Source organism: Stegodyphus dumicola, chromosome 3, assembly GCF_044657685.1.
Source record: "Stegodyphus dumicola isolate Sdum_Otavi_A_Nest chromosome 3, ASM4465768v1".
NCBI lineage: Eukaryota > Metazoa > Arthropoda > Arachnida > Araneae > Eresidae > Stegodyphus > Stegodyphus dumicola.
This window is the reverse complement of record NC_140770.1, coordinates 42,766,246-42,780,454: the sequence shown is the minus strand read 5'-3', so window position 1 is coordinate 42,780,454 and position 14,209 is coordinate 42,766,246. Positions and strand designations below refer to the sequence as shown.

Here is a 14,209-nt window from a genome sequence, read left to right as displayed (position 1 = left end):
TTATTATAGTATTTGAATAGAACATGTGGCAACGATCAGATAATACTTTAAATGATATACATTTTGTGCATTCTGAGTTAGAATATGAATGAAATATAATACTGTTAAGTAAACCTAGCGCCAGAGTGTCGCTATGGTAAACAACGTGAATTTTAAAGAATGCATTTACTTATTGTGGTTTATGCGGTGTCGGCGAAGTAGATTTAATTCAATCTAATAAGTTTAAATAAAATGCAAGAAAAAATCCGTATAATTTAATATTCCGTACAAGGAAGTCATGTGGTGTACACATCAAATTTTGTTTACATTAATTATGGCATTTGTAGAGAAAATTTTCTGTACTGAGCATATGTGACATACGAAATGCGACGGAAAACGAAAATTTGTAATCATTTTAGTATTTGTCAAGGACACAAATTTCATAGCTAAGGAAATGGTTTGACTATTAACCAAAACTACAGCTAAGTACATAAAAAAATTGTCTTGATCCTAAATTACAAATATTTTCTCTTGAGAAAAATGTAGCTAGGGTCTTTTTAATTAGTCATGAAACATTCAGTTTAGTATTTACAATTTCACTAGAAATGCACTAAAAATTTCTTTGCGCTATCAAAATACTCTTTATACTAACGCAGATAGAGAAAAAGGTGACTTTTTTAAAATATTCATGTGGCTATAAAAAATTAAAACATTACTTTTATCTCTCATTACAGTGCAAAGTAATTATATAGCTACCATATATTCCTGCGTATAACGTGCACCTATATTTTCAAGCTATATTTAAAAATTTTTAGATATATCCGCCATATAACGAGCACCCTTTAAGTAGAAACCAGATGCCCTTATCTTTTAAAGTCTTTCATTCGAAGATTTTTCCCAGACTTTGGAATAATCGTATACTGAATTGACAAGCGATAAGTGCAACAATATGTGTTTGTGTGTGGGATGCTTGATGGAGTAAATATATAGATATATAGATATATTTGTGTATAGATATATTTGTGTGTATGTGTGTGTATGTATGTATATAATTACAAAACATTTCTTTTAAAAACAAATATAAACATTAAGCACATTAAATATCGCACATTAAGCTGCAGAAAAATTATCATAAAAGACATAAAGTAAGAAATTTAGAACTAATATTTTACAAAGACCAAAAATTGAAATTCATAATTAATAAATTTCAAATCATTTCAAAAAAGAATTTAAAAATGTTAAAACCAAAAAATTTCAAACAATCAAAACCCCATTGCAAAAAATTAATGAAATTTTAAGAAATGAACAAAAACAGAAGAGGAATTCAATCAACTTCAATGATGCTTGAAGTACGCTTAAAATGCTTCAATGATGCTTAAAATTGGTAGAATAATGCTGCCGTTAGAATATACCATTATACCCAAGCAGATGCATATAAAGGTGTGAAATGTATATTTTACAAGTTCCATACTGTCCAAGCATGACTCAAACTCCTTTCTGGCTTTCATTTCAAAGATATCGGTCATTTTCTACACAAAGTAAACTATGCGTTTTGGAAAGATCGAGAAGTAACAATCTGTCCTATCAATAAAATTTCTGTTCTGTCATGCACGTGGGTGTGAATTTGATTTCTATTGGCGCCTCTCTTAATAAATAAACCTTGAAATCCATTAATGAAAGAAGTTATTGTCATCGTAATTAAACATATGATCACGTATGATCAATTATATAGTTAATTACTTAGAAAATATAATCCTATATTCAATACAATCAAATATTCAATTAAGAATTATAAAGAAAAATATTTCCGGAGCATATAAGATTATGTCATCCTCCTCAAATCCGCATCATGAAAAATCGTCATTGCCAGTAACAAAAACGAAACTTTGAAAAATATGCTGCGTAATTCAATACAGGAAATGTGCCTTTTTCCCATGGTCACGTAATTCTAGAAAGCTCCAGTGACGTCATAGGTCATACCCCTTTTCTGTTAAGTCTCTTCCGCCGCACGAGTTTCTCAGCTTACTACTGACGTTGACATTTATATACGCAATTTTATTTCCAAATTTTTTGTGCTCATTATATTTCGTATGCTGGGGTAAGCTACGTTTTAGTTGGGCACCCGATTACAACAATCATGCATCATATTTCAACGAAAATATCCATTTTGACCGCTGTCGAATGCAATTTAACGATGTTTTTGCGTGATATCTGTACGTAAGGACAGAATAAAATACTCTTTTCCTTCAAAAAAATTATAAAACTGCTTTAAAATTAATTCTGAAGAGAATTTTTCGTGGCGTCTCTACGAACGTATGTACGTACGTATCTCGCATAACTCAAAAAAGAGTAGCCTCAGAACGTTGAAATTTTGTATATAAGACTGCTATAACACGTAGATGTGCACCTCGTATTTTGGTTGCAATCGGCCGCACCAAACGTATATAAATATATTTCTATATATATCCACTCTGTTACCCGGCTCGGTGATCTCAGTTTCTTTACTCTTATATGTTTGTAAATTGTACATTTTTTGCTTTAGAAATGATTGTATTATGTTGTTTTTATCTTCCGGTTAAGGTTTTTATGCCTTTAGTAAATCTGTATGCAATATTTTTGGAATTATCAACAATTTTAAAGTTGTCTAAGTGCCGCTAAGCCTTTTTTTAATGACGGCCATTGATGTTTACATTTGAAACAGGAGACTAGTGGATTTGTTGCCAATCTAGAGAAACTTAGCTTCCCTACAACAAAGAAAACGCATTCATTTATTATTGCCAATTAAATCATGCTTAATTCTTTCTGGAATTTTTTCGAGGAAATAAGTGTTTGAGATTTACTTCGTAATTTTTAATATAGATATTTTGAGTTATTATATGTTTTTGCCTTCTCGCAAAGTGAGAACTGAATTAATTAAATGAGAAATACACAATCGTCTTTGAAAAACTGTTTCTTTTTTGTTTTGTTTGCTTAATTTCTTTTATACATCTTTCCAGCTTTATTATAGTATTTGAATAGAATATGTGGCAACGATTAGATAATTCTATTCTTTAAATGATATAAATCTTGTGCATTATGGGTTATAATATTAACGAAATATATAAGTTAACTGTTATATAATTATTGGATTATATAACAGTTAACTTAGTTTCCGTTATGTAATTATTATATAAGTTAACTGCTATATAATTATTAATACTGTTAAGTGAATCTAGCGCCAGAGTGTCGCTATGGTAAACAAATACTAGAGTGAATTTTAAAGAATGCATTTAGTCTATTGTGGTTTATGCGCTGTCTACAAAGTAGATTTAATTCAATCCAATAAGTTTAAATGAAATGCAAGAAAAAATGCGTATAATTTAATATTCCGTACAAGGAAGTCATGTGGTGTACACATCAGATTTTTTTTTTAAAAACTAAATTAAAAATCATAGAATTTCTTTGAGATGAATAAGTTGTTAACAGTTATCTCTCATAGAATTTGATAATTCTGAAATTGCTTAATAATTATTATTTAAATGGTTTTCCTTGTAGATAATTTTCTACGTTTCTAAAAGTTCAAGAAATTTTATGCTATCTTATAAGCATTTATTTGCATTCTTTATCTTTTCATAGCTTTTGAAAACAAGTTTGCGAAGCAAATGCAATGTATTGTAAATCTACTTGTAAATCAATCTACTTGTAAATATCCATTGGATGGATTTAATCTAAAGGTCAATGCATAACCATGATTGTACTATTAACCGGGTTGATTTTTGTGAATAATCATGTAGTTTAGTAGCAGTGATTTTCCAAGGGGAAGGCGGGGACGGGAGGAGCCCTGATCACTGTAAAACCTAAAGTAAAGTTCTTAAGTACGCATGTGTAGATTTGTGTAGGAACATAAAAATGGACGATGTTAAGAGACGGGTTGCATTGAAAATGTTTAAATTTATTGGGGAAACGGACTTCCAAGAATCAGTCCTCAATTTGCATTTACCACTAAAGACTTTTTGATTGTGTGCGTTTCATGTCCTTCTTGGGAGAGAAACATTTCAAAGCTTAACTTAATTAAACATCTATCTTCGATCAACAGTGAGCCGTGTAAGACTTAACGGTTTGGCAATTCTTTCCAGTAAAAATGCAGTAGCTGAAAACATTAATTTTGGTGAGAGCATAAAAAAAAAAAAAAAAAAAATTCAGATGCCAAAGGTTGCAAGTAAATAGTTTAAGCTTTTTACATTGACAGAAGGCGTAAGGAAACTTCTTTAAATATAAAAAATTGCAGATTAATAAGGTTTTTGAAATATATGTATTTTCCTTTGCTAGATGAAAGATGCTTTCTACTTCCTTGTATGAAATAAAGGAAGTACTGTAATCCTGAAAAATTTCGGGTATAATATTCCAACGAAAATATCCACTTTGACCGCTCTCGAATCCATTTGAACGATGTTTTCGCATGACATCTATCCATACATCTCTACGTATGGACAGAATAAATGACTCCCCCCCCCGAAACGGACAATAAAATGATTTGAAAGGCATTCAGAAGAGATTTTTCTTGACATCTGTGCGTATGTATGTATCTTGCATAACTCAAAAATGAATATCCGTATAACGTTGAAATTTTGGTTGTTTGCGACATGTAGTTATGCAGCCCCTTTTTCGTCGCTATCGTCCGCACCAAACGTATACATATCTTGGCACTTTGTTACCCGACTTAGTGTTTTAATTCTTATATGTTAATATGCCCATTTTTTGCTGTGAAAGTGATTCAATTATGTTTTTCTTATGTTCCGATTAAGGTTTTTATATCTTGTGATGCTTTGATGCTTAGTCGGTATACTGGCCTGCAGCAGGTAATAGTGATCCCTACGCTTGCCAGTTATTGAAAGAATCCCATTAGGGCTTGACTTGTGATACAACCGTAAAGAATATTCTCCAAAAGAGATAAGTACCTGACGGTATGCCTTCTGTTAATCGTCATGCAATATTTATAGAGTTATCAACAATTTAAAATTTCAAGTGGACTTAAGCCTAACGAGGCCGCCATTTGTTTGCATTTGAAACTCCGAGTAAAATAGTGAATTAAGTCTGTTGGTGCACCAATTTCAATGACTCTTTGCCCAGTGTGACCAAAAGTTAACTTACTTAATTTAGCGCATCGAAATTTTCCTTCTTCTCCGCTAGCCGAATTGCTTGTTTTTGCGTAGGAACTTTAATTTTAACTGTAAATACTTTTTGAAATGTTTTTATCTGTATCTGATGTTTTAGTTTTTTTGTATTTTATAATTTTTAATGAAGCTAAAGTTTTTATGCATTTTCGCCTTGCTGCGAAGGGAGAATTGAATGGATAGAATTAAAAATATATCTCTAATGAAATTCGGGGAAATATGTTTAAATGAAGTGCAGTAAAAACATGTTTAATTTAATAGGCCGTACAAGGAAGTCATCTCTTGTTCACATCAGATATATTCTTCAGTCTTCCGAATCATTTTAACTGTTTAATTAAATAAATGTTAATTGCATATTGTGTTGTCACTTTGTATGCAGACAATAAATAGGACCCCAGAGAGATATCCGCCCGTGTCCTTGATAGCTGTACGCCCGTGGTTTGCAGCTAGTTTACTCAGAATAATATTGCCACCAGTGGGGAGTAAATAAGACCCACTGAACGTTTTGTTAGCTCGTCTGTATTCATTTCCCGCCGAAAGCGCAACCGTTCCAAAGAATAGGTATTAGTTGCTTGGTTGATTTCCTATATTTTCCTATGTGTGGCATGAGTACGACCTAGATTCCATTAGAAATTATTCCAGAGGACCGTTCTAGCTGACACAGACAGCCCTTATATGTTTTACCGTATTCCGTTAAACATAACAACTATTGTTAGATAATCATCTATTTAATTAGATAGTAGCATAATAAAGAGTATTTCTTTTATTAATCTATTATTATCATTTTACTTTCACAGAGCGAATAATAAGCGAATTTCGAAAACCACTTAAAATCTAATTTTAATACAACAGCGCAACGTTGCAGCAAGCTTTTTGCAATTATTTAGCTTCCCTCATATCACACATTTTTAAAACGTCCGTTGCAGTAAAAATCGGTTTATAGCTCAGCCAAAACCGAAATAACATATCAAAAGGGCGAATCGTTGAGATTAGTAAATAGTTTGTGACGTCGCCAAGGAGAATGGGCAGTTGTGTCAACATTAAGAACGGAGATAATTTTTAAGGTTCGAGAACGATTCAAACTGCAAAGATGTCTTGCGAAAAGAGCTCTGTTATATTAGATGAAAAGACTCCTTTTCATAATGAATACCCGAAAAAGAAAGGTAAATTTACCTACTTTTATATGCTTGAAAATTTTTAAAGAATATTTATCAGTTTGAAATTATCAGATTTATTTTATGAACAAAATATTTTTTCTTCCTGAAGAAAAGGGATTTACATCAGATTCCCTCGAAATGCTTTCCAAAGTTAAGGCGGCGTGCTTCTCTGCCTTTATTGAAATAATTACTGTTCTCGAGTAAAAATCATTATGAATTTGAAAGAAAAATCAATATAAATCTGTTAATATTTACTAACTTTTCAAATTCAACAGTAATATATATATACATAATATTCACTTGACAGTAATATACATATAATATTCAGTTAACAGTTATATAAACATTGAGTAATTTAAAAATGATTATTCTGATTTTCCTTCTATGACTTTTAAATTCTAATTTAATTACTGATGATGGTTTAGTTAAACTTAATTTATTCTTAAATGTCATTTCTATTATCGATTATTTAATGATCAGATAAAATAAAAACTCAAATTAAAAATTTCAGAGAAATATTCTCTAACTATCCCGAAATTATGTATTAGATGAAAAAAAAAAAATCTTTCACTACAATGTAAAACATCACAGAAAATATCTGTTATCTACGCATTTTAAAAGTGGATGTAGAAATATGTAAGAAATTAATTTCTATTGAAAATCTAAAAAATCTGATGTGTACACCACATGACTTCCTTGTACGGAATATTAAATTATATGCATTTTTTTCTTGCATTTCATTTAAACTTATTGGATTGAATTAAATCTACTTCGCTGACAGCGCATAAACCACAATAGAATAAATGCATTCTTTAAAATTCACTCTAGTATTTGTTTACCATAGTGCTAGATTCTGACGCTAGATTTACTCTAGCGCTAGATTCACTTAACAGTATTATATTTCGTTCATATTATAACTCATAATGTACAAAATTTATATCATTTAAAGAATAGAATTTTCTAATCGTTGCCACATGTTCTATTCAAATATTATAATAAAGCCAGAATGATGTATAAAAGAAATTAAGCAAACAAAACAAAAAAGAAACAGTTTTTCACAGACGATAGAGTATTTCTCATTCAATTAATTCAGTTCTCACTTCGCGACAAGGCAAAAATACATAAAAACTCAAAATATCTATACTAAAAATTACGAAGTAAATCTTAAACACTTATTTCCTCGAAAAAATTCCAGAAAGGATTAAGCATGATTTAATTGGCAATAATAAATGAAGGCAACAATAATCATTGTTATTGCGAAGCTAAGTTTCTCTACATTGGCAACAAATCCACTAGTCTGCTGTTTCAAATGTAAACAATCAATGGCCGCCATAAAAAAAAGGCTTAGCGGCACTTTAAAAATTTTTTAAATTGGTGATAATTCTAAAAATATTGCATACAGATTTACTAAAGGCATAAAAACCGTAACCGGAAGATAAAAACAACATAATTCAATCATTTTTAAAGCAAAAAATGTACAATTTACAAACATATACGAGTAAAGAAACTGAGATTACTGAGCCGGTAACAGAGTGGATATATATATAAATATATTTATATACGTTTGGTGCGGCCGATTGCAACCAAAATACGAGGTGCACATCTACGTGTTATAGCAGTCCTATGTACAAAATTTCAACGTTCTGAGGCTACTCTTTTTTGAGTTATGCGAGATACGTACGTACATACGTTCATAGAGACGCCACGAAAAATTCTCTTCAGAATTAATTTTAAAGCAGTTTTATAATTTTTTTGAAGGAAAAGAGTATTTTATTCTGTCCTTACGTACAGATATCACGCAAAAACATCGTTAAATTGCATTCGATAGCGGTCAAAATGGATATTTTCGTTGAAATATGCTGCCTGAAACTTTTCGCGATTACAATACTTCCTTTTTACTTCGTACAAGGAAGTAAAAAGAAGCTGACTCAAAGAGTGTTGAATTGATAAAATACCATAATCAGTTATTTTATTATTATTCTGTTCCATTCTGTTATTTTTTCGTAATTAGTTTATGAGACTGGAGATTTAATAATTGTGTGATTTTAAAGATAGATAATTAATTTTCATCAATGTAAATTTTGAGAAGTCTATTTAAATTTATATCTAATTGCGTTTATGAGAAAATGTAAAATGATTGTAAGTGTATAAGTTATTTCTGACACATTCAAATCACGAATTCCACTGCGTTTTTTCCAATTTATCTTGAAAAACATTCAAGCAATTTAATTTGCAACCGTAAGAGACATCGGAATGAAAGAAGTAAAGTATTTTGATGTAAATTTCAATCATACTTATGATTATGCCTTGAATATGGTAATTTGACTTATTTATATGGAAACGATTAAGAGGTATAATTCTATGGGTTTTAACAGCAAATTACTACCCTATACTCAGATTTCTTTTTAGAATACCCTTTAAAAATTTACTTTGATTTAATAATCCAAAGAGGCTTTGTCCCCAAGGAACTATTGTCTTCGTTTTGCAATTTTACGACGAATCACTCTGAATGTCCGTTTCACTTTTCAAACTGTTGCCACCAAATGTTGTCCCCCTGTATTATGTTTGAAGAAATTAAATAATGAAGAATCTGCATAAATGTAGGTATGTTCCTTGCACTGTGATAAAACTACGGTACTTAGCGCCATCAAATTTTGAATGATGAATGACGTAATCCTCCTGTGAATATGGGCGTTTGGAAGCCCAAATTTGAAATTTATTTTATTACCGATTTCATATTTTGTAAAACTTTAACAAATTTTTAATTAACAAACTCAAGGATTTCAAAGCGAGCAATGGCAACGTTGTACAGAAAAAACATTTTTATCTCCAGCGCGTGAGATTGTGTATCGGAAATTCTAAAGATATGCTCACTTTAAAATTATTTTGCGGTATTGCTGTTGAACTGAATTTTATGGTTTAAGTGCTAAGAACAAGATATTTAATAAATAAAGGTAACACACAAAATGTTTAAAAAAAAAAAGCTCCTTTGGACGTAGTTTAAAATCTGAAACCTTTCAGATTTAAAATTCGAAACTCTAACTTGTTACCTTATATCATGAGCAAGGCCTAATTTTTACCCAAATCTGAAGGCTAGGGAGAGGGTTTCAAGTAAGTGGGTAATTCCAAAATAATCCTGTAAGTTCTCGTAGGCTTCTCTCTTATGAAAACAAGTAAAGCGAGCACTGTGAAAATGGGAACAAAATGCTTTGATGCTTAAATCTTTAGATAGTATATTTAATTTTTTAGATATTAATAGGGCTTTATATTAATCTATTATTTATAATTATTATCTTTAGATAGTCTTAATAGGGTCTTAATAGGGAGCATAAGAATATTCTCTTCAATCGGCAGAAATCATCATATTATAAAGCGAACAAGAAACAACTCCTTCCCCCGGACAAAAAAAAAAAAAAAAAAAAAAAAAAAAACCCTTCAGTGATTCTTAAATTACACCTGAGTCTGGCACTATAGTTAGCATAATATTAATAACATCCTTCTGCGAATAATAACGCTTCATGCGCAATCTAGCAGATAATTTGTCACAATAACATGGCTTTCTTTTCAATTCCATCTGTCAATAAAATTCCATCTGTTGTCAACACGAATTTCCACTAGTACGTTTGAATTTTCTTTATTTTCACAAACAGTATGTCATAACCACAGACAGAAGCTGAAATCAGTCGTTACAAGCTCACATTACAGGATATTTCAAAATATTGCTGGACTAAATACATGTTGAATGACTGGTCATAAGACTGAAAGAAATTCATCAAATATGATGGTTTTTCATGCAGACGATGGGATGTATGAAATGATACACTGACTACCAATAAGTATTTGGACACCTGTGATAGAAAAGAAAAACTAACTTGATTCAAAATCAATAGTTGATAGAGCCTCCACGAGAGGTAATTACAGCGTGGACCCTCCGGGGCATACTATCCACAAGTGTTTGTATGACAGCTAGTGGTATTTTCTTCCACTCGGCGTGAAGAAGACATAGAAGTTCCTTCACTGATTTTGCACGGGTAGTGCACTCCTGAATTCGGTGATGCCACTCGTCCCAGAGGTTCTCGATAGGGTTCAGGTCTGGACTCTGGGCAGACCAGTCCATTCGATGAACTCCATTGGCACCATACCAAGCCTTGGTTAACGTCGAAACAAGACAACTGGCATTGTCGTTACTGAGTCCAACCTGTAAAACTGCCACAATGTAGGAAGCATATTGTCATCCAAAATAGTGCAGTAGGCATCAGAGTTGAGCTTACCATGAATGGGGACCAAGGATCCCAGCCCATACCAGGAGCAACACCCCCAGATCATAATTCCACCTCCGTCGAACTTGACTGTTGGCACAATGCATTCTGGCAGGAGACGTTCTCCAGGTAGACGCCAGACCCAGACCCTGCCATTCGAACGGTAAAGGGTGAACCTTGATTCGTCATTCCAAAGAACCCGTTTCCACTGATCTACGGTCCAATTTCGATGTGCTTTGCACCACATTAACCGAGCAGCGCGGTTGGACTTTGTGATCAAAGGCTTATGGGCAACAGCACGACCATGAAAACCAAGCAGATGTGCTTCCTTATGGATGGTATTCATTGAAACAATACTCCTGGATGCCTGTTGAAACTCCTCGCGGATGAGGGCCATCGGTTGGGTGCGGTTCTTTCGAATTTCTCTGGACAGCAGTCGTCGGTCTCTATCTCCCAGTTTCGTTGGTCTGCCGACTCGGGGTACTTTCCGACAATCACCCCTCATCTTCCACTTCTTAATCACATAGGCCACTGTCGATTTTGGGTACTTCAGATCGCTAGATATGTCCCTTAAGGATCGGCCACATTTGTGCTACCCGATAATTATACTTTTCTCGAAATCAGAGAGCTCCAAACTGCGAGGCATCTTGCATGAGACTAAAGCCGATGCTGTTTCCTACACGATATATACCGGCGGAGTCCGTGACGTACCTTAGGACCGCAGATATTGTCACTTGCATAGGTGTCCAAATACTTATTGGTAGTCAGTGTAGAACCTATGTAGTCGGAAAACCTCTAACGCATTTTATTTCTTAAGAATTGAATCAAATAAGATATATTTCAGTCTACTACAATTTGGGTCACATGATACGTTTTAGTAAAATATGAAATTAAAATTTTGTAAAATCCCTTGAAAGAAGGAAAATATTTTTTAAAAAATGGTGTTTCGTAATTAATTTTCCCAAATTACCGGAGATACAAATTTTGATTTTTAATAGATAACTAGTAGTCATTTTCTTATGTTGCAAGATAAAACAAGTAAACGTAGAGTTTCGAATGCAAATTCACAGAGGTTAAAGACGTTGAGAAAGTAAAGTACGACGTTCCAGTTCCCATATGCAGATATTTTATTTCCGTAAAACGATTTTTAGTATGATATGTCGAAACTTATTAGAGTTTTGTTTTAGACGACTCGTACAAAAAAATTAAATTTTGTATATTCTTATTAAGCGCTGTTAGAGGACAATAATTTCTTAAAAGAATATCCTTCATATTCACTGATTTCATTAATTAGATCTAAATATCTGACAAATCTTTGAAATATCGTACAAACAACTGCAGGAAGGATGTTATTCATAAATTTAAAATAAAGAAGAGATGATCTTGATAATTTAATAACACATTTACGAGTCAGATTTGTATAAAGATGTTGACTCATTCTCCATTAAAAATTTTAAGAAGCGAATATTTACTTCACGCATCAAAGTATCTGAATAGGAAATGATGTGTAAAATCAACTTAAAACAAATCGGCGAAAACATCGCAATTGAAATCATCCCAGATAAAAAGCGGAAAAATAACTCTCAAAAAATAAAGTGGCAGCTTAATTTCCCAGTTTCGAAGCATCAAAATTTTTAAAAAATTATAGCAAAAGAAATTGTATTATTTTTTAATGTTTCTCAATAGTTTAGGAGTATAGAATAAGAATGCATATTTCTGCTACGTTTTATTACTTATGTTTTCCTATAATATTTTGTAAGAGACTAGTTTAAACTCGCTGAGTTTCTTTACGGCTCATTTTTGGCCACGTATCTTTTGTGCAGCGATGTTTCAATATTGCGAAGCTTTATTCCTCTTTCTACCCTTAAGTCACATCCATTAATACATGTGATAATATTTTCCGCGATATTTTTAAGTCTCGTAATTATATGTGTGAAAGTTCCCTGTTAAAATTTTTAAAAATCAGAAAATGAAGATACTAGAATACATCGCAGCGCAGGCTTGATATACAAACATACACTTCCAAAATCTATACAGTTTAGGCATGTATATCACGTTGAAGCCATGCTGAATCAAGTTTTATATTTACCAAAAATATATATACAGCAAACAATCTAGTAAGACTAATGAAGTCTGAAAATAGCATGCTTGGGATAATAACATATATTTTTTTTAGAGCAATATAATGAGTAAATCAGCGGGTTGACATAAGTTAAAGAGATAGGTAATATTAATTATGTCTTTATTGCGTAGAAAGAAATAGGTAATATTAGCTGTCCGGCTCTATTAAGAGAATCTATGGAAGCTTATCTCACAAGGAGATTTTCCCTACAACAAAAGTATCAAATAGCTCAGGCAGCTGCTCGCATATACCCTTGTATCCTGATTATTACTCATCTGAGAGAATCTTTGCAAAGGCGATCTATATAGCCATTAAATGTATAAAAAAGGAAAAAAAAAACGAGAAAGCATATCAATCTTATCATACGTGATTAGATGAAGACCAGAAACTGGCCATTTTCAGAGCCTAATGTCTATCATCTGACTTTTCTACAAGAACTTTACTTCTAGGCTCTGAAGAAGATTCAGTGCCGACAGGGATGTTCGTAGGCAGTTGATATACGTGTAACAAATACAGGATTAACCATAAAACGCCCCACAGAAAACACACTATTATAGACCTTTCTATAGCTTTAGGAATTATGTATCTAAAGATACGGTTTATCGTAGTTTGTGCAAGCCTCTCTTGTATGAATGAGTGTCCGTCTGTTGCTTCACTTAAGTAGCATATATGTAATCCTCTAACATAGGAAAAAATAGAAAAATACTATTCAAAATAATAGGTGGTGTATGTTTCATGAGGTTAGCATTTTTAGGGGGAAAAATGAAAATATTTGCGTCTGTTTTATGCTGTGACTAAAGGCAAAAAGAACTTTATTTGTGATTGAAAGTGTAGATTTAAGGCAATTTAAGTTTTCATATTGGCTACAAAAACTGTATGGGAGAAAAAAAGAGTCAATTAAAGCAATTAAGCGTGCCATCTTATTTAAAGCCAGACCAAAGGCAATGATAAATTTTTCGAATTGAAGCAGTAAAAGATCATAATCCTTTCTCTTTCTTTCGAGCCTCCATTCGAGTTTTTCTGATGTAAACGATCTACAGTATAAGAGCTGAAAAGAGATGTTTTATAAGTATTTGAATCTACGAAAAAAGAAAGATGGTCATTCATAAAATTATTTTAGTTGAAAGAGATTTTAATGTCAATGTTGTATTGCTAGAGTATCTGAGGTGGAAAATATCTAAATCTCCCTCATAGTAGAAATATTATATTGAAAGACTGCTCCTGGAATAAGTGTCATTTTGGTAACCACTGAATAAATTTGCATAAAGCAGTAATTTAACTTTCGGTACCATAAAAGCATGGGATCATAGGGATTCATAAAAGAGGTCAAGTTATGTTTCAACAATGCGTTTATAAAACGATAATTATTCTGTATAGACATTAAAATGTAGTCAGACAACAGCAGTAGGTGAATAAGAATTTTGGCGCATGGACTTACACAGAATTCTCGATAAACATCGCCATGTGCCATGTAGAAAGGCTAAATTCTGACGCCTTAGATAGTAATATCCTTAAGGAAAAGTAATAAAAATATATTAG

At 32.2% G+C, this 14,209-nt stretch overlaps 1 protein-coding gene across 3 annotated transcripts in view; it reads left to right on the top strand.

The window, feature by feature from the left end:
- The first annotated feature begins 6,137 nt into the window (after positions 1–6,137).
- The window catches only part of LOC118181413 (beta-1,3-galactosyltransferase 5-like), a 29,245-nt gene continuing 21,173 nt past the window's right edge, over positions 6,138–14,209 (top strand). The window contains exon 1 of one of the 3 annotated variants that reach the window (XM_035350555.2): positions 6,138–6,295. In XM_035350555.2, coding sequence (XP_035206446.1) covers positions 6,223–6,295 — 73 coding nt within the window. In that variant the 5' untranslated portion in view covers positions 6,138–6,222. The remainder of the gene's footprint in view (positions 6,296–14,209) is intronic. The other 2 variants (XM_035350554.1, XM_085812808.1) reach the window with 2 other exon arrangements.